This window comes from Coregonus lavaretus (genome assembly GCF_964263955.1).
Source record: "Coregonus lavaretus genome assembly, chromosome: 13".
NCBI classification, from domain to species: domain Eukaryota; kingdom Metazoa; phylum Chordata; class Actinopteri; order Salmoniformes; family Salmonidae; genus Coregonus; species Coregonus lavaretus.
The window spans coordinates 53,787,497-53,809,119 of NC_140000.1; the positions used below are offsets into that span (position 1 = coordinate 53,787,497).

Genomic DNA, 21,623 nt, shown 5'->3' on the forward strand with positions numbered 1-21,623 from the left:
TTATATTCGCCTTCAGAATAAAAGTTACGATCATGGTAAACGCTATATAGTCTCTAGTAATCAGTGAATCATCTCACAGATGCTAATATAAAGCAACAAACTCCTCTCTGCTGTTGCCAAAAAAGTCAATTTAATTCAAATGACACAAAATAATAATCTACAGCACGTTTAATACAATATTAAAATAAAGGTTACAAAAATAAAATAAATGTAACCATAAAAATAATGAGTGCATTCTCCATTAAAAGTTCAGCAATCACAGAAAAACAAATAGTATTGGACCTGATATACCTACTATAATATGAGTAGTTTAAAGGAAAATGTCACCCAAAAACGATATTTTGGTATGTTTTTCATTAGTCCATTGATGATATATCCCAAAATGTTTTGCTTGTCAGCAATTAAGTTTTCAAGATATGTAACTTTCAAAATACAAAAATCATCCTCCTATGATGCATTTTGCAAAACGCAGCATCAAAACACAGCATCATATGATGCAAAATACACTGCTCAAAAACATAAATGGAACACTAAAATAACACATCCTAGATCTGAATGAATGAAATAATCGTATTAAATACTTTTTTCGCCAAACCGGTCATGCTGGAGGATGTTGCAGGCAGCAGACTCTGTCACGTCTGTCACGTGCTCAGTGTGAACCTGCTTTCATCTGCGAAGAGCACAGGGCGCCAGTGGCGAATTTGCCAATCTTGGTGTTCTCTGGCAAATGCCAAACGTCCTGCACGGTGTTGGGCTGTAAGCACAACCCCCACCTGTGGACGTCGGGCCCTCATACCACCCTCATGGAGTCTGTTTCTGACCGTTTGAGCAGACACATGCACATTTGTGGCCTGCTGGAGGTCATTTTGCAGTGCTCTGGCAGTGCTCCTCCTGCTCCTCCTTGCACAAAGGCGGAGGTAGCAGTCCTGCTGCTGGGTTGTTGCCCTCCTACGGCCTCCTCCACGTCTCCTGATGTACTGGCTTGTCTCCTGGTAGCGCCTCCATGCTCTTGAAACTACGCTGACAGACACAGCAAACCTTCTTGCCACAGCTCGCATTGATGTGCCATCCTGGATGAGCTGCACTACCTGAGCCACTTGTGTGGGTTGTAGACTCCGTCTCATGCTACCACTAGAGTGAAAGCACCGCCAGCATTCAAAAGTGACCAAAACATCAGCCAGGAAGCATAGGAACTGAGAAGTGGTCTGTGGTCACCACCTGCAAAACCAGTCCTTTATTGGGGGTGTCTTGCTAATTGCCTATAATTTCCACCTGTTGTCTATTCCATTTGCACAACAGCATGTGACATTTCTTGTCAATCAGTGTTGCTTCCTAAGTGGACAGTTTGATTTCACAGAAGTGTGATTGACTTGGAGTTACATTGTGTTGTTTAAGTGTTCCCTTTATTTTTTTGAGCAGTGTACATTATACGGGGATCAAAATCACATATCTTGAAAACCAAAACATTTTGGGGCTACAATGCATTCGGAAAGTATTCAGACCCCTTGACTTTTTCCACATTTTGTTACATTACAGCCTTATTCTAAAATGTATTTTTTTTAAATGTTCCTCATCAATCTACACACAATACCCAATAATGACAAAGCGAAAACAGGTTTGTAGAAAGTTTTACTAATTTATTAAAAATACAAAACACAAATACCTTATTTACATAAGTATTCAGACCCTTTGCTATGAGACTCGAAATTGAGCTCTGGTGCATCCTGTTTCCATTGATCATCTTTGAGATGTTTCTACAACTTGATTCGAGTCCACCTGTGATAAATTCAATTGATTGGACATGATATGGAAAGGCACACACCTGTCTATATAAGGTCCCACAGTTGACAGTGCATGTCAGAGCAAAAACCAAGCCATGAGGTCGAAGGAATTGTCCGTAGAGCTCCGAGACAGGATTGTGTCGAGGCACAGATCTGGGGAAGGGTACAAAAAAAATTCTGCAGCATTAAAGGTCTCCAAGAACACAGTGGCCTCCATCATTCTTAAATGGAAGAAGCTTGGAACCACCAAGACTCTTCCTAGAGCTGGCCGCCTGGCCAAACTGAGCAATCGGGGGAGAAGGACTTTGGTTAGGGAGGTGACCAAGAACCTGATGGTCACTCTGACAGAGCTCCAGAGTTCCTCTGTGGAGATGGGAGAACCTTCCAGAAGGACAACCATCTCCGCAGCACTCCACCAATCAGGCCTTTATGGTAGAGAGGCTGGATGGAAACCACTCCTCAGTAAAAGGCACATGACAGCCCGCTTGAAGTTTGCCAAAAGGCACCTAAAGGACTCTCAGACCATGGGAAACAAGATTCTCTGATCTGATGAAACCAAGATTGAACTCTTTGGCCTGAATGTCAAGCGTCACGTCTGGAGGAAACCTGGCACCATCCCTACAGTGAAGCATGGTGGTGGCAGCATCATGCTGTTGGGATGTACCCAAACGAGGACATTGCGTTCATCCACCTCTGGCCTGCTGGCTCCCCTTCCTCTGCGGAAGCACAGCTCCCCCTCAGCCCAGTCAAAACTGTTCGCTGCTCTGGCACCCCAATGGTGGAACAAGCTCCCTCACGACGCCAGGACAGCGGAGTCACTCACCACCTTCCGGAGACATTTGAAACCCCACCTCTTTAAGGAATACCTGGGATAGGCTAAAGTATTCCTTCTAACCCCCCCCCCCAAATTGTAAAGTGGTTATCCCACTGGCTATAGGGTGAACGCACCAATTTGTGAGTCGCTCTGGCTAAGAGCGTCTGCTAAATGACGTTAATGTGCCCTTGAGCAAGGCACTTAACCCTAATTGCTCCTGTAAGTCGCTCTGGTTAAGAGCGTCTGCTAAATGACTAAAATGTAAATGTAAATGTAAATGTTTTTCAGCAGCAGGGACTGGGAGACTAGTCAGGATCGAGAGAAAGATGAACAGAGCAATGTACAGAGAGATCCTTGATGAAAACCTGCTCCAGAGCACTCAGGACCTCAGACTGGGGCGAAGTTCACCTTCCAAAAGGCCAACAACCCTAAGCAGACAGACAAGACAATGCAGGAGTGGCTTCGGGACAAGTCTCTGAATGTCCTTGAGTGGCCCAGCCAGAACCCAGACTTGAACCCGATCGATCATCTCTGGAGAGACCTGAAAATAGCTGTGCAGCGATGCTCCCCATCCAACCTGACAGAGCTTGAGAGGATCTGCAGAGAAGAGAAACTCCCCAAATACAGGTGTGCCAAGCTTGTAGCGTCATACCCAAGAAGACTCAAGGCTGTAATCGCTGCTAAAGGTACTTCAACAAAGTACTGGGGCGGCAGGTAGCTTAGTGGTTAAGAGCGTTGTACCAGTAACCGAAAGGTCGCTGGTTCTAATCCCCCAAGCCGACTAGGTGAAAAATCTGTCGATGTGCCCTTGAGCAAGGCACTTAACCCTAATTGCTCCTGTAAGTCGCTCTGGATAAGAGCGTCTGCTAAATGACCAATTTATTTATTTATTTACTGAGTAAAGGGTCTCTATACTTATGTAAATATTTCTAAAAACCTGTTTTTGCTTTGTCATTATGGGGTATTGTGTTTAGATTGATTTAATCCATTTTAGAATAAGGCTGTAACGTAACAAAATGTCAAAAGTCAAGGGGTCTGAATACTTTCCAAATGCACTGTATGTTAACAATGGGACTAATGAAAAAATATATAGTTTTTAGGTGGATTTGTCCGTTAAATAATTTAGTTGTCCATGGGTCTTTAGATTTTCTCTCCAAATGACTTAGATATCAATACTTGCAGCCGACTCTACACATCATTTTAGATAGATGATCTATTCAAAATATCCACTTAACTATCAGACGGACCTAGTTATTAAATCTATCCAAACAATTAAAAGAATCAAAAGAATATTCAACAACTGATATGCATATGTACAACAATCATTCAATTTTCATTGAGGGAGTGAGTGAGTTGGTGAGCCTTGAGGCATCGACTTTGGGTGAAAGATTCCCCACATTCCCCACACACATGCTTTTCTGTATGGGTTTTCTGGTGCCTTTTCATGTGATGAGAAAATCTGAAACGTTTGTCACAAACGCTGCATGAAAATGGCTTCTCTCCTGTGTGAAGTCGTTGGTGTGATTTCAGGTAACCTGACTGGATAAAGGACTTTCCACAGTCTTGGCATTTGTAAGGTCTCTCACCAGTATGGTATCTTTCATGCAGCCTCCTTTCATTGGCAGTGATGAAGGTTTTTTCACAATAGGAGCATGGAAAAGGTCTTTCTCCTGTGTGAGTAAGTTCATGTCTTTTCAATGACACTGCTTTGTAAAACTGCTTTCCACAGATTGTACAGGTAAATCTCACCCCCTCATGAACTTGCTCAATATGTGTATTCAGCTGAATCTTTGTCCGATAAGTCATGTCACACTGCGAACAAGAAAATGGTTTCTCCTCTGAGTGGGTCCCCATATGCACTGACAGTTCTGAAGCGGCTCGGTAGCTCTTTCCACACTGCCAGCACAGGAACGGCTTTTCTCCTGTGTGCTTCCTACTGTGTATTGTTAGAGAATTTGCTGTTCTGAATTTTTCTGGACAAACAGAGCACTGGTACAGGTACTCTCCTGAATGAACCCTCTCATGGATGACAAGGTACGATAACTGAGTGAAGGTTTTCTCACATTGAGAGCAGGCGTATGGTCCTGCAAATTTATGTTGATGCAGATAGTGTTCTCTCAGACGCCCCAACAGGGTAAAGGTCTTCTCACACATGGTACACTGGATTTCCTTGTGCATCAGCTTGTGTCTGTCAAAGGTAATGGAGTTTGGGTATATCCTTCCACAATCGGAGCAATAGAATGGATTGTGAATTCGTTTGTGTATTCTTAGGGAGGATGAGCCTTTGAATTCCTTGCCGCATTCATCACATTTGAAGACCACCTTTCTTTCTTCCTCCTTGCATTCTGCCTTTGTGTCATCAGTCTCAATGGCTAGCAGTTCACCAGCCTCCTCTGGAGTAACATCCTCTTGTTGCTGGTCCACCAACTGAGATGCTTCTTCTTGGTTCACCTTCAGACAGATATCCCTCTGGTGTTTCTTTAAACCATGCATGTACTTGAAGCGCTGCTCACAATTGCCACATTGATAAGGACGCTCCTCTGAATGGGATCTCATATGAATAGCCATTCCTGAAGCACGGTTAAAAATCTTCCCACACACAGTGCATGGTTTGGGTTCTTTGAGAGTCGGCACTGAAGTAACAGCCGTGATAAGAGGCTCAGTGTCGTTTTCCTTAGTAGTGAGAGGGCTGCTGCAACCTTCGGTTTTAACTTTCACTTGTTGCTGATCCACACTCTGACTCAAGTCTTCTAGGATGCCCTCGTGGCCAAGGATCTCCTGATGTTTCTTCAAGGTATCTTTATACTTAAAACTTCTCTCACAAATAGCACAATGAAAGGGACGCTCCTTTGAGTGAGATTTCAAGTGCCTTTCCATGTCTGAGGTACGAGTCAAAATCCTACCACAAACATAACAGGTTTTTGAGTTGAACAGCCCTTTGTGAGATGGTTGCGGGTTTTGGTCAGTGCCAAGAGACCCAGTGCTACCCACTGATTGGGATTCATCTTTCTCTGGCTGCGGTTCCCCCTTCTGTTGTGACAAGCTTTGACCAACCTGACAGAAATCCTCCAGGTTCACTTTCTTACACAAATCTCTCTGGTGCCTCTTCAAATCATATGAATACTTGAAGCTCTTATCACAATTGGCACACCAAAATGGACGCTCTTTTGAGTGGGATCTCATGTGCCTTGCCATGTCTGAAGTACGAGTGAAAAACCTCCTACACAAAGAGCATGTTTTGGTGTCCAGAGGTCTTTTCTGAGTTAGCCCTGATGGAGAGAGTGTCTTAAGGGGTGATGTGTTCGGAGATTTGCTAGTTGAGGGTTGTAGGATCTCTTCTTTATTTTCCCCATCACCCAAAGGTGAGAGGTTCTTTTCACAAACTCCCAGCTGGTGTCTCTTCAGATCATAAAGATCCTTGAAGCCTATTCCACATTTGAGGCACTTAAACTTATGATCATGATCTGGAGTGTGGCTTTGCTGGTGCCTTCTAAAAGCTGTCGACGGGCCTCTTTTGCATGACTTCCACAGGGAAGTGTGCACCTTGGAGGATGATGGCTGTTGGATTGCATGCCCGGAAGAATCTGTTTTACATGTTTTTTGTACTTTTGACCTTATTTTCTTCATCTGCAGCCTTTTGCTTTGTTTTGAGGTTTGAACATGAATTCCGGTGACAGCTAGATTGTCAGTTTCCCCACTTACAGGCTCCCTGGTCATAACATGCTCCTTCTCAGTAAATGTGTCTATTTGATCCTTATCTGGTGCAAGTAGTCCTCCATTTCTCTCCATTTTCCTCTCCACCAACCCTTTTCCTTCCACTCTAGACAAATATTCTGACTGGGAAGCTACTTCTGTGTCAATCCCCACACGGACATGTGGAGGGAGAGACAGAGAGGAGAAGATGTAGTCACCAAAGGACGATGGAGTTTCTTTTTGTGCAAAAGAGGGAGACAAAACACAGGTTAAACTCAATTAATATATTTTCTGCAATAGTGTTTGACTAACATCATACATGTCAATTACTTTTCCACAATCTTATAAATGTGTTATTTAATTCCAGTTTCATATTCCATTTGGTGCCCAACCCATGACTTGCAAAACACTATTCATCAAGTACTTGTGCAAAAAAACAAAATAACATTTTACACTTTAGATGCTTAATTCATTTTTGAACAACTAGCTTATACTTAAACAATTTGCAATTTTGGCACAACCAATCCAAGTAACAAAAAAAAGACTGTTATATTGTCACATCCACCAGATAGGTGCAGTAAAATCTGTTGTTTTACAGGGTCAGCCATAGTAATACGGCACCCCTGGAGCAAATCAGGATTAAGTGCCTTGCTCAAGAGCACACACAGATTTTTCACCTTGTCGGCTCAGGTATTCGAACCAGCAACCTCTCGGTTACTGGCCCAACGCTCTAACCGCTAGGCTACCTACTATGGATCTATGGATCCTCTGACTCTGTATGATACTCACCGATGGAGTCCAAATGTCCACGTTTTCTGTGGTACTGGAGCAGGGTCCTCAATTGTCTGAAGTCAGGTACAAACTGTACACATTTCTCCAGGGCAGAGGGGACAGCATTTAGCAAGGTGGCGGTCTTGAGAGAGAGGAACATGGTTTAAAAGCATTAACAACTACAAACTCATGTCACACTTGAATTTCTTTGTTTAAATGTAAAAAATATTATTGATTCTTGCTTGGTATTCTTGACTGCTAATTCCCCAAGCTAATTAGATAAAGGTGTTATTCCTTCTTATTACCTGTTCAAGGTCTGGTATGGGAAGTAACTTCTCAAGTCTGGAAAGGAATTCCAACATCAGCATCTGTATTGCAGTGTCATACTTGGGCCCAAATTCCACAGGGAACACATCCTAGATGAGAATAAATAAATGTAATAATTAATTTCAATAATTAGCATAGTATTTGCATTTTGTAACCTAGACCAGCACACTTTTTGGCTCAAGGGCCAGATCGGGGTTTCAAAATTCAGAGGGCCGCACAGCTTTTGTTTGTCAAGATAAGGGCAGTTATCTGAAATGATATAGATCCATTATTATTTCTACATACTTTCTATTTGGTTTTATATGTTAAAGTGTAGCCTGGAGTTGTTTTTTAAATCAAAAATAATCACGGGACTGGATAGGGAAGTAAAGCAGAAAGAGGTGGTCACTTTCCCACTGTATAAAGCAACACAAACCTGGTAAAAGTTCTCCCTTTCACTTGGGTATTTCAGCAGAGATTCAACCAGCTCCACAAACTTTGATTCAGATAATTCCACCTCTGCATCACTTGACTGCAACAAAACATGCACAACAGTTAAATAATCAAATTTTACAACTCAATGACACAATACTTTGACTGACATAGGCCTTTGCTCCCTCCCTGAAAGATACTCACCTCTGCTTCCCCAGTGGATATGAGGCTTCGGATCCTGTCCAGGTGTTGCTGAATGTCTTGGTCTGCTGTCTGCTCAGTGCGACACAGCTCCAGAACCATCTAAAATTACAGATGACCAGTCAGTAGTACAAAGGTCAACCACACACTTCGTAGGCATTGCTCTGTTCTCATTGTGACACATTTAGATAGATAGCCTAGCTAAGGGCCAATGTCAGTATTTGAGAAAATCAGTGTCAGGGTCTTCAACTCAGTCAATGTTTAACAGCTGGCTGTTTTAGGCTAGAGTCAACAATAGGTCAGAGACTAACCTCACATGATCTTGTTGCATGTTTCTTTTTCCCCATTCTGAGCCCAATCTCTTACCCTTGCTCGAAGCCCCAGGATGAGTTGGGCCCTCTGACTGCAACTCAAAAGCTCTGGCACAATCTCTGTCACCGTGGTGACAAACTCCTCCAGCATCCCATAATCTTGAACATCTCCTCGCTGAACCACTTGCCACATGGCTGCAGAGACAAGCCGCAGTGGTGGAATGAAGAGACGTAGAGAGGGAAGAAGAAGAGGGGGACCTAAAAAATAAGGATATGAGCCACAATAATGATTGAAATAATACTGAACTGATATTCAAAGTTAGAGCTAGTTCAAAAACATATTTAAAACAATTACTCAATGTTCCTGAATTAACTTGTCAGACTTAATGAAACCAATGGAATTGCCCCAAATTTGGAAACAGCAGTTATACAAACTAATCAAGCACACCAGATTAGTTCCAAATATTGAGGTCCCCAGACTCTAGTAAGTCATTTAGTTAAAGAAAAGGTAAGTTTATGTCCAAATCGGCTATCGCTTACAAAACATAACAGTGGATGATTCTGAAGTACTAGTCATCCCGCTCCTAGCATACTATAAATATCGAGAAAGACGGAAATCTAGCGAGGATACGCCATGTTGAACATCAAGCACACCAACCCTAGTAAAAAAGCAAATCCGCACTACCATTTTCGCTGGGATTTTGACGTTGCATCTCGTCCTCATACAAAAGTAGTCACGCACGAAGCTTGAAATGTAGCTAAGTATTTGTTATAGCTATGTAAAGTGAAAAGGCTTACAACAGTTAAAAAACCTAATCGTCGGTAGCAGTGTGATACACTGAACGTAGTCCGTTCAATTTCCGGTTGCATTTACTCAGTGCAACATGGCAGTATTGCCATTGTTTATAAAAGTTATTGTTAGTAATGTCGAAATAAACATGTCTCCAACCCCAATATCACACACTGAAAATATACAGTACCAGTCAAAAGTTTGGACACACCTACTCATTCAAGGGTTTTTCTTTATTTTTACTATTTTCTACATTGTAGAATAATAGTGAACACATCAAAACTATGAAATAACACATATGGAATCATGTAGTAACCAAAAAAGTGTTAAACAAATAAAAAATATATTTGAGATTTGAGATTCTTCAAAGTAGCCACCCTTTGCCTTGATGACAGCTTTGCATTCTCTCAACCAGCTTCACCTGTAATGCTTTTCCCACATACAGTGAGGGAAAAAAGTATTTGATCCTCTGCTGATTTTGTACGTTTGCCCACTGACAAAGAAATGATCAGTCTATAATTTTAATGGTAGGTTTATTTGAACAGTGAGAGACAGAATAACAACAACAAAAAATCCAGAACAACGCATGTAAAAAAAAATGTATAAATTGATTTTCATTTTAATGAGGGAAATAAGTATTTGACCCCCTCTCAATCAGAAAGATTTCTGGCTCCCAGGTGTCTTTTATACAGGTAACGAGCTGAGATTAGGAGCACACTCTTAAAGGGAGTGCTCCTAATCTCAGTTTGTTACCTGTATAAAAGACCCCTGTCCACAGAAGCAATCAATCAATCAATCAGATTCCAAACTCTCCACCATGGCCAAGACCAAAGAGCTCTCCAAGGATGTCAGGGACAAGATTGTAGACCTACACAAGGCTGGAATGGGCTACAAGACCATCGCCAAGCAGCTTGATGAGAAGGTGACAACAGTTGGTGCGATTATTCGCAAATGGAAGAAACACAAAAGAACTGTCACTCTCCCTCGGCCTGGGGCTCCATGCAAGATCTCACCTCGTGGAGTTGCAATGATCATGAGAACGGTGAGGAATCAGCCCAGAACTACACGGGAGGATCTTGTCAATGATCTCAAGGCAGCTGGGACCATAGTCACCAAGAAAACAATTGGTAACACACTACGCCGTCAAGGACTGAAATCCTGCAGCGCCTGCAAGGTCCCCCTGCTCAAGAAAGCACATATACAGGCCCGTCTGATGTTTGCCAATGAACATCTGAATGATTCAGAGGAGAACTGGGTGAAAGTGTTGTGGTCAGATGAGACCAAGATCGAGCTCTTTGGCATCAACTCAACTCGCCGTGTTTGGAGGAGGAGGAATGCTGCCTATGACCCCAAGAACACCATCCCCACCGTCAAACATGGAGGTGGGAAGATTATGCTTTGGGGGTGTTTTTCTGCTAAGGGGACAGGACAACTTCACCGCATCAAAGGGACAATGGACGGGGCCATGTACCGTCAAATCTTGGGTGAGAACCTCCTTCCCTCAGCCAGGGCATTGAAAATGGGTCGTGGATGGGTATTCCAGCATGACAATGACCCAAATCACACGGCCAAGGCAACAAAGGAGTGGCTCAAGAAGAAGCGCATTAAGGTCCTGGAGTGGCCTAGCCAGTCTCCAGAACTTAATCCCATAGAAAATCTGTGGAGGGAGCTGAAGGTTCGAGTTGCCAAACGTCAGCCTCGAAACCTTAATGACTTGGAGAAGATCTGCAAAGAGGAGTGGGACAAAATCCCTCCTGAGATGTGTGCAAACCTGGTGGTCAACTACAAGAAACGTCTGACCTCTGTGATTGCCAACAAGGGTTTTGCCACCAAGTACTAAGTCATGTTTTGCAGAGGGGTCAAATACTAATTTCCCTCATTAAAATGCAAATCAATTTATAACATTTTTGACATGCGTTTTTCTGGATTTTTTTGTTGTTATTCTGTCTCTCACTATTCAAATAAACCTACCATTAATAAAAATTATAGACTGATCATGTCTTTGTCAGTGGGCAAACGTACAAAATCAGCAGGGGATCAAATCATTTTTTCCCTCACTGTATGCTGCTTTTCCTTCACTCTGCGGTCCAACTCATCCCAAACCATCTCAGTTGGGTTGAAGTCGGGTGATTGTGGAGGCCAGGTCATCTGATGCAGCACTCCATCACTCTCCTTCTTGGTCAAATAGCCCTTACACAGCCTGGAGGTGTGTTGTGTCATTGTCCTGTTGGAAAAACAAATGATAGTCCCACTAAGCGCAAACCAGATGGGATGGCGTATCGCTGCAGAATGCTGTGGTAGCCATGCTGGTTAAGTGTGCCTTGAATTCTAAATAAATCACAGACAGTGTCACCAGCAAAGCACCCCCACACCATCACACCTCCTCCTCCATGCTTCACGGTGGGAACCACACATGCGGAGATCATCCATTCACCTACTCTGCGTCTCACAAAGACACGGCGGTTGGAACCAAAAATCTCAAATTTGGACTCATCAGACCAAAGGACAGATTTCCACCGGTCTAATGTCCATTGCTCGTGTTTCTTGGCCCAAGCAAGTCTCTTCTTCTTATTGGTGTCCTTTGGTAGTGGTTTCTTTGCAGCAATTGGACCATGAAGGCCTGATTCACGCAGTCTCCTCTGAACAGTTGATGTTGAGATGTGTCTGTTACTTGAACTCGGTGAAGCATTTATTTGGGCTGCAATCTGAGGTGCAGTTATTCTAATGAACTTATCCTCTGCAGCAGAGGTAACTCTGTGTCTTCCTTTCCTGTGGCGGTCCTCATGAGAGCCAGTTTCATCATAGCGCTTGATGGTTTTTGCGACTGCACTTGAAGAAACGTTCAAAGTTCTTGAAATGTTCCAGATTAACTGACCTTCATGTCTTAAAGTTATGATGGACTGTCGTTTCTCTTTGCTTATTTGAGCTGTTCTTGCCATAATATGGACTTGGTCTTTTACCAAATAGGGCTATCTTCTGTATACCACCGCTACCTTGTCACAACACAACTGATTGGCTCAAACGCATTAAGAAGGAAAGAAATTCCACAAATTAACAAGGCACACCTGTTAATAGAAATGCATTCCAGGTGACTACCTCATGAAGCTGGTTGAGAGAATGCCAAGAGTGTGAAATGCTGTCATCAAGGCAAACTGTGGCTACTTTGAAGAATCTCAAATATAAAATATATGTTGATTTGTTTAACACCTTTTTGGTTACTACATGATTCCATATGTGTTATTTCATAGTTTTGATGTCTTCACTATTATTCTATAATGTAGAAAATAGTAAGAATAAAGAAAACCCCTTGAATGAGTAGGTGTGTCCAAACTTTTGACTGGTACTGTATGTGTGTACATTGTGCTATCAATTGGGGAGAGAGAGACTCAAATATCACATTCATTTGCAGTGGTGTAAAGTACTTAAGTAAAGATACTTTAAAGTACTACTTAAGTAGTTTTGGGGGGTATCTGTACTTTACTTTACTATTTATATTTTGGGCAACTTTTACTTTTACTTCACTTCATTCTGAAATAAAATAATGTACTTTTTACTCCATACATTTTCCATGACACCCTCGTTACATCTTGACAGGAAAAAGGTCCAAATCACACACTTATCAAGAGAACATCCCTCGTCATCCCTAATGCATCTGATCTGGCGGACTCACTAAACACAAATGCTTCGTCTGTAAATTATGTCTGAGTGTTGGAGTGTGCCGATGGCTATCCGATGGCTATTGCTTATTATAAGGAATTTGAAATGATTTATACTTTTACTTTTGATACTTTAGTACAATTTAGCAATTCCATTTACTTTTGATACTTAAGTATATTTAAAACCAAATACTTTTAGACTTTTACTCAAGTAGTATTTTACTGGGTGACTTTCACTTTCACTTGAGTCCTTTTCTATTAAGGTATCTTTACTTTTACTCAAGTATGACAATTGAGTACTTTTTCCACCACTGTTCATTTGTACATATTCACTGTATATGTTGACCTTTGATGATGTTAAATGGCATTATGCTTATCCTAGTAATTCGGATCATAACTATTTTATTAACATTATTATTCTCTTGGACAAATATTATATTCACACATGTAAATAGGGTGGGAAAATTCCTTATTTTGTAGTTATTTTAATTGAACTGTTACAATTTTATAAATCCCTCAAACTTGTGAAACTGGAAAATTATTAGAAGTCATGTATCTGAAGGTTCATTGTATACACAGGAATGTCCCTGTATTGATGTAATATTGGTATTATTGTTGCAATAAAAATAAATTAATAACGCACGAGGGGGTGTGGTATATGGCCAATATACCACGGCTAAAGGCTGTTCTTAGGGACGACGCAACGATGAGTGCCTGGATATAGCCCTTAGCCGTGGCATATTGGCCATATACCACAAACCCCCGAGGTGCCTTATTGCTATTATAAACTGATTACCAACGTAATTAGAGCCGTAAAAATACCTGTTGTATTCGGTCTGATGTATCACGGTTTTCAGCCAATCAGCATTCAGGGCTCGAACCATCCAGTTTATAATTTACCATGGTATAGTCTGAATCATGGAAATGTACGATGGTTTTAGCCTTGAAGTATTACATTTACATTTACATCATTTAGCAGACGCTCTTATCCAGAGCGACTTACAAATTGTGATGGTACTACCATGGTACTGCCATTGTACCTACATTTTACGATGGTATTGCCTCATTTATACCATGGTATAGATGTGGATCATGGAAATACCATGGTTTTAAACTGCATTATACATTCTACCATGGTAATGCACAATTATGATAAATGGTACCAAAAATTCTCATATGGTACCATCTTTATTAATTGTGCATTACCATAGTACAATGGTAATGATAAAGTCAGAGGCAGGGTACTATTGTTGGTCCTAGTTTTCTGTAACGTCAAATAAAAAGGGAAATAGTTGCTGTGAAAAAGGGTAATACTTTTTGTATTAATAGTACCGTTTTTTGCTCATGTCATGTTTGGGTTCCCTGTGTTTCCAACCTGAAACGTGGGAGAAAGTGAGATATATGGTAGCCGAATCTTTGGCATTTTGTAAAAATATACAGTATTTATAGTCAAGGGGCCTCGTGCTTGTTTCGGCCCGCAGAGGGAGCCGCTCGCTCTAGTGGTTGCTTCACTCTACAGTGGCTCTCGCGCTAGCCTGCCTAGTCAGTGAGTGAATTAATGAGAAAGCCAACTGAAAACTGAAGAGAGAAGCACCAGATAAACTAAATATTTTAAACGCTATTATCACGGTGAGCGAGATATAAACCATAGAATATGAAACACCAAGTTAAGCGGAGTGTAGTGATATTATTGTTGTTATTTGTTGATTATGTTGATAGTTTAATTAATGTATAAATGTCCGTTAACATTGAAGCTAACGTCGGCTAAAGTTAGCGCCAGTCAAACTAGCCTGTCGTAGTCATGGCGACAGGACTAACGAACGTTCTTACAGTGTAAACAAAGTGAAACATTGTAACTTGCTGTTTATAGGGATATGTTATACGAAATAATATGATAATTAATACCTTTTTACAAATCGTTTTTTAGTATGTTGGTTATTTAGAATTTGTATAAGAATAGCCAAGTCAGTTGAATGAGAGAGCCAACTGAAAACTGTATTGGAGAGAGAAGCACCAGATAAACTATTTTAAATCTTCAAGGTTTCAGACTTCCTTCGTTCTTCTCACCATACCCTATCCAGCTCAAGGTTTAAGAGGGTACACTACACTACTAGACCATGTGTGTTGTGGTTTTTCACTTTGAGCTAAAGGGATTTAAGAAGGTACTAGGCCTATGCTTTGCCATTTCAGAGCTAGTAGTCAATGTTGCATTATGTGAGTATCATAAATTACAACGTTTTTGGTCACTATATCAGAAAAAAAGGTGGGGCACAGACCATCACAATACATTGTAAACAACGACCATGCTAGTACAAAACTATGGTATTTTATTTTTATTTTTGTACGGTGGGAGCTAGTATAATGAAAATACCATGGTACTGGTGCAAAAAAAACATGATAGTACCATGGTATTCTTTTCATTGTACTACCATGGTACATTTTTGCAAGGGAAATAGTGCCTCCCGCAGGCGATGGCTGCAAGTTGCACCTGGTGAGGAGCAACTGCAGAAAATTGAAGTCGACTGCAGTCAAAACTTTGTGACCTTTGATCACATGGTTGTTGTAAAGTTCATGCAGTCCACATGTAGACACGCCGGAAAATGTTTATCCCCATAATGCAGCACACTTTGAAAGGTTGGTCACCGACTTGACAAAAGTGAGCCACTCGAGCGCGCATGGTGTTGCATTTGGCTATGAGTATGTAATTTGTGCTGTTCGTGTATGCTGTCATGTTGCTGACTCTCATGTGCCCAAAGTAATTGCCCTGCAGAGATAGTTATAGTGGTTTAAATAAGGCCTGAGTAAGGCCAACATGTCACAAATATCCAAACTTTGATGAATTATTTCTCCATTAAGCTTTGGATAATTTGAGGACCAGTGATTTTGACCTGAATTATCCAAATATGACAGATTCAAAATTCAACCAATGCTTGCAGAAATGTATGAAGTGTATCTGTGCAAGATATAAATGTGAATACACACGTTTTTAATCATATATTTTTACATTACAAATCAGCTATTGAAATTATCCTGTGAATTACGAAATAAATTCAATGAACACAAAAAAAAAAAAAAAAGGTGTTAAACCAATGTTATGTATATATATATAATAACCAACAAGAAACCAAATGCCAGAGTCTAACAGAGTGGTAATGATTTTGACTCCGGTCCACATTTACCTGCCTGGGGACAAGGGTTCAAGCCCCTTCTGTCTGTCTCCCTACATTCTGTCTCCCTCACTACTTTCCCTGCTGTACTGTCTTAAAATGAATAACAATACAAAGGGACATCAGAGTTCCAAAAAAACTTTCAATTTTAATTCACGGGGTGAGTGTGTTGGTGTTCAGTCAGGCACTTTCTTTGAGCGAAGGCTAACCCACATTCCCCACACACATGTGGCTTATTTTTTCTTGTATGCGTTCGCTCGTGTTTTAACCTATGATACGATAATCTGAAACTTTTATCACAAAAGTTACATGCAAATGGCTTCTCTCCTGTGTGAAGACGTTGGTGCGATTTCAGGTAACCTGACTGAATGAAAGACTTTCCACAGTCTTGGCATTTGTAAGGTCTCTCACCAGTATGGTATCTTTCATGCAGCCTTCTTTCATTGGCAGTGATGAAGGTTTTTGTGCAATAGGAGCATGGAAAAGGTCTTTCTCCTGTGTGAGTAAGTTCATGTCTTTTCAATGACACTGCTTTGTAAAATTGCTTTCCACAGATTGTACAAGGGTATCTCACCCCCTCATGAACTTGTTCAATGTGTGAATTCAGCTGAAGTTTTGTTCTGTAGGACATGTCACACTGCGAGCAAGAAAATGGTCTCTCCTCTGAGTGGGTCCCCATATGCACTGACAGTTCTCCAGCAGCCTTGAAGCTCTTTCCACACTGCCAGCACAGGAATGGCTTTTCTCCTGTGTGCTTCCTACTGTGTATTGTTAGAGAATTTGCTGAATTAAACTTTGCTTGACAAACAGAGCACTGGTACAGGTACTCTCCTGAATGAACCCTCTCATGGATGACAAGGTACGATAACTGAGTGAAGGTTTTCTCACATTGAGAGCAGGCGTATGGTCCTGTGAATTTATGTTGATGCAGATAGTGATCTCTCAGACGCCCCAACAGGGTAAAGGTCTTCTCACACATGGTACACTGGATTTCCTTGTGCTGCATCAGCTTGTGTCTGTCAAAGGCAATGGAGTTTGGAAGTACCCTTCCACAATCAGAGCAATAGCATGGATTGTGAATTCGCTTGTGTGTTCTTAGGGATGATGAACCTTTGAAGTCCTTCCCACAATCATCACATTTGAAGACCACCTTTATTTTTTCACATTTGAAGACCACCTTTCTTTTTTCCTCTCGGCATAAACTTTCTTGGTGTTGCTTCAAATTAAAGATGTCATCGAAACTCTTTCCACATTTTTTACACCAGTGAACCAGTTGGAGTTGACTGGTGGATGTCTCTGGGGTATTAGCCTTAAAAGCCAGCAGTTCGCTAGACTCCTCCTCTTGGTGCTGGTCTACCATCTGAGAGGACTCTTCTCGGTTCACCTTACAGATATATCTCTGGTGTTGATTCAAACCTTGCTTGTACTTAAAACTCTGCTCACAGTCGACACATTGATAAGGACGCTCCTCTGAATGGGATCTCATATGAGTAGCTAAATGAGAAGCACAGTCCAACATCTTCCCACACACAGTGCATGCGTGTTCTTTGGCAGTTGGAGCTGGAGTAACAGCCTTGATAAGGGGCTCAGTGTTGTTTTCCTTGGTAGTGAGAGGGCTGATGCAACTCTCTGTGTTAACTTCCACTTGTTGCGGGTCCACACTCTGACCCAAGTCTTCTAGGATGCCCTCGTGACCAAGGATTTCCTGATGTTTCTTCAAAGAGTCTTTGTACTTAAAGCTTCTCTCACAAATAGCACAATGAAAGGGACGTGCCTTTGAGTGAGATTTCAAGTGCCTTTCCATCTGTGAGGTACATGTCAAAATCTTACCACAGACATAACAGGTTTTGGAATCTACCTGGGTTCGATTTTCTGCAGTGGCAAGAAAAACCTTGTCCGGTTGCGGGCCACTCTGTTGTTGTGCCATGTTCTGACCAACATCCTGACACAAATCTCCCTGGGTCATTCTCTGACACAATTCTCTCTGGTGTTTTTTCAAATCGTATGAATACTTGAATTTCTTACCACAATTGACACACCCAAATGGACACTCTTTTGAGTGGGAGCTCATGTGCCTTACCAAGCTTGAAGTACGAGTAAAACACCTCCCACACACAGAGCATGTGTTGGTGGCTGTGATAGTGTCCAGAGTTCCTTGATGAGATGGCCCTGGTGGAGAGGAAGTCTTGAGGGGTGATGTGATCAGAGATTTGCTAGTTGAGGGTTGTGGGATCTCTTCGTCATCCAAAATTTGGAGCTCCTTTTCACAAACTCGCCTCTGGTGTCTCTCCAGATTATGACCATCCGAGAAGTATTTTTCACATTCGAGGCACTTATACTTGAGATCTCCAGTGTGGGTTAGCTGATGCCTTTTCATGGCTGCGACCCTAGTGAAAGTCTTTCCACACACTTCATATGCCTTATTGAATGGGCCTCTTTTGCATGACTTCTTTGGGGAAGAATGCACCTTGGAGGATGATGGCTGTTTGATTGCACGCCCAAAGCAATCAGTCTTTCGAGGTTTTCGACCTTTTGAACACATTTCCTTAATCTGCAGCCTTTTGCTTCGTTTTAATGGTTGAAAATGTGATGGTCTGAGTGAATTCAAGCCAGTGACAGCTTGATTGTCAATTTCCCCAACGGCAGTCTCCATGTCCATACCATACTCCTGCTCAGTAATTACGTATCTTCTAACCTCATCTCCTGGGACTAGTCCATCAATTTCCTTTGTCCGATTCTCCAACAACTCTCTTGCTTCCATTCCCTCCAAATTCATGCTTTCTGACTGTGTATCAGAGTCTACATCTGGGGCAGTCACCACTCGCACGTATGGAGGAAGAGACAAAGAGGAGAGGATGCAGTCACCAAAGGACGATGGAGTTCCTTTTCATGCAAAAGAGGGAGACAATTAAAAATATTACGGTTAAATTGAACAGCATATGATAATTATGTCAATGCCTCAAATATAAACTTTTACCAATAAAAGTAACAATTGCTCTACTTGACACAAATCATTCAAGTAATAAGGCCGAGGGAGTGTGGTATATTTAAGCAATAAGGCAGAGGAGGTGTGGTATTTGGCCAATATACCAGGGCTAAAGCTGTTCTTAAACATGATGCAATGTGGAGTGCCTGGATACAGCCCTTAGCAGTGGTATATTGGCCATACACCCCAAATAAAACAGAGGTGCCTTATTGCTAATATAAACTGTTACCAACGTAATTAGAGCAGTAAACAAGTATTTATATATCATACCTGTGGTATATTGTTAGATATACACATGGCTGAAATGCTGTTTCAGCCGATCAGCATCCAGGACCCAAACTACCCCATTTATAATTGCAATTTTGGCACAACCAATCTATAACACTGTATAATACTCACGGATGGAGTCCAAATGTCCCCGTTCTCTGTGGTACTGGAGCAGTGTCCTCAATTGTATGGGGTCAGGTACAAACTGTACACATTTCTCCAGGGCAGAGGGGACAGCATTTAGCAAGGTGGCGGTCTTGAGAGAGAGGAACATGGTTTAAAAGCATTAACAACTACAAACTCATGTCACACTTGAATTTCTTTGTTTAAATGTAAAAAATATTATTGATTCTTGCTTGGTATTCTTGACTACTAATTCCCCAAGCTAATTAGATAAAGGTGTTATTCCTTCTTATTACCTGTTCAAGGTCTGGTATGGGAAGTAACTTCTCAAGTCTGGAAAGGAATTCCAACATCAGCATCTGTATTGCAGTGTCATACTTGGGCCCGAATTCCACAGGGTACACATCCTAGGAGAGAATAAATTAACCTAAAATGATAATAATACTTATATTTATATTGGTTTGAACCAATATAAAACTAGACCACTAAAACCTAGACCAGCAAAACGTGTATACTTTCCCACCGTATAAGAGCAAGACAAACCTGGTAAAAGTTATCCCTTTCACTTGGGTCTTTCAGCAGAGATTCAACCAGCTCCACAAAGTTTGATTCAGATAATTCCACCTCCGCATCACTTGACTGCAACAAAAAATGCACAACAGTTAAATAATCACATTTTACAACTCAATGACACAATACTTTGACTGACATAGGCCTTTGCTCCCTCCCTGAAAGATACTCACCTCTGCTTCCCCAGTGGATATGAGGTTTCGGATCCTGTCCAGGTGTTGCTGAATGTCTTGGTCTGCTGTCTGCTCAGTGCGACACAGCTCCAGAACCATCTAAAATTACAGATGACCAGTCAGTAGTACAAAGGTCAACCACACACTTCGTAGGCATTGCTCTGTTCTCATTGTGACACATTTAGATAGATAGCCTAGCTAAGGGCCAATGTCAGTATTTGAGAAAATCAGTGTCAGGGTCTTCAACTCAGTCAATGTTTAACAGCTGGCTGTTTTAGGCTAGAGTCAACAATAGGTCAGAGACTAACCTCACATGATCTTGTTGCATGTTTCTTTTTCCCCATTCTGAGCCCAATCTCTTACCCTTGCTCGAAGCCCCAGGATGAGTTGGGCCCTCTGACTGCAACTCAAAAGCTCTGGCACAATCTCTGTCACTGTGGTGACAAACTCCTCCAGCATCCCATAATCTTGAACATCTCCTCGCTGAACCACTTGCCACATGGCTGCAGAGACAAGCCGCAGTGGTGGAATGAAGAGACGTAGAGAGGGAAGAAGAGGGGGACCTAAAAAATAAGGATATGAGCCACAATAATGATTGAAATAATACTGAACTGATATTCAAAGTTAGAGCTAGTTCAAAAACATATTTAAAACAATTACTCAATGTTCCTGAATTAACTTGTCAGACTTAATGAAACCAATGGAATTGCCCCAAATTTGGAAACAGCAGTTATACAAACTAATCAAGCACACCAGATTAGTTCCAAATATTGAGGTCCCCAGACTCTAGCAAGTCATTTAGTTAAAGAAAAGGTTTATGTCCAAATCGGCTATCGCTTACAAAACATAACAGTGGATGATTCTGAAGTACTAGTCATCCCGCTCCTAGCATACTATAAATATCGAGAAAGACGGAAATCTAGCGAGGATACGCCATGTTGAACATCAAGCACACCAACCCTAGTAAAAAAGCAAATCCGCACTACCATTTTCGCTGGGATTTTGACGTTGCATCTCGTCCTCATACAAAAGTAGTCACGCACGAAGCTTGAAATGTAGCTAAGTATTTGTTATAGCTATGGTTTCTAAAGTGAAAAGGCTTACAACAGTTAAAAAACCTAATCGTCGGTAGCAGTGTGATACACTGAACGTAGTCCGTTCAATTTCCGGTTGCATTTACTCAGTGCAACATGGCAGTATTGCCATTGTTTATAAAAGTTATTGTTAGTAATGTCGAAATAAACATGTCTCCAACCCCAATATCACACACTGAAAATATACAGTACCAGTCAAAAGTTTGGACACACCTACTCATTCAATGGTTTTTCTTTATTTTTACTATTTTCTACATTGTAGAATAATAGTGAACACATCAAAACTATGAAATAACACATATGGAATCATGTAGTAACCAAAAAAGTGTTAAACAAATAAAAAATATTTGAGATTTGAGATTCTTCAAAGTAGCCACCCTTTGCCTTGATGACTGCTTTGCATTCTCTCAACCAGCTTCACCTGTAATGCTTTTCCCACATACAGTGAGGGAAAAAAGTATTTGATCCCTGCTGATTTTGTACGTTTG

The 21,623-nt window shown here is 41.4% G+C and overlaps 2 protein-coding genes across 2 annotated transcripts; both read right to left on the bottom strand.

Annotated features, from left to right (window-relative positions):
• Window positions 1-3,842: 3,842 nt before the first annotated feature.
• On the bottom strand, window positions 3,843-8,517 carry LOC311140113 (uncharacterized protein; the record flags this gene model as incomplete). Its single annotated transcript, XM_084175050.1, has 7 exons — window positions 8,365-8,517; window positions 8,002-8,100; window positions 7,802-7,897; window positions 7,365-7,475; window positions 7,078-7,201; window positions 4,460-6,524; window positions 3,843-3,855 (listed from the first exon to the last, which is right to left on the bottom strand). The coding sequence occupies exons 1-7, from the start codon at window positions 8,500-8,502 to the stop codon at window positions 3,843-3,845; spliced, it is 2,646 nt and encodes an 881-aa protein (XP_084031176.1). The 5' UTR covers window positions 8,503-8,517.
• Window positions 8,518-15,727: 7,210 nt separating this feature from the next.
• LOC311140114 (uncharacterized protein) lies at window positions 15,728-20,542 on the bottom strand (the record flags this gene model as incomplete). Its single annotated transcript, XM_084175051.1, has 6 exons — window positions 15,728-18,805; window positions 19,308-19,431; window positions 19,595-19,705; window positions 19,842-19,937; window positions 20,042-20,140; window positions 20,405-20,542. The coding sequence occupies 6 exons, from the start codon at window positions 20,540-20,542 to the stop codon at window positions 16,071-16,073; spliced, it is 3,303 nt and encodes a 1,100-aa protein (XP_084031177.1). The 3' UTR covers window positions 15,728-16,070.
• Between the last annotated feature and the right edge of the window lie 1,081 nt (window positions 20,543-21,623).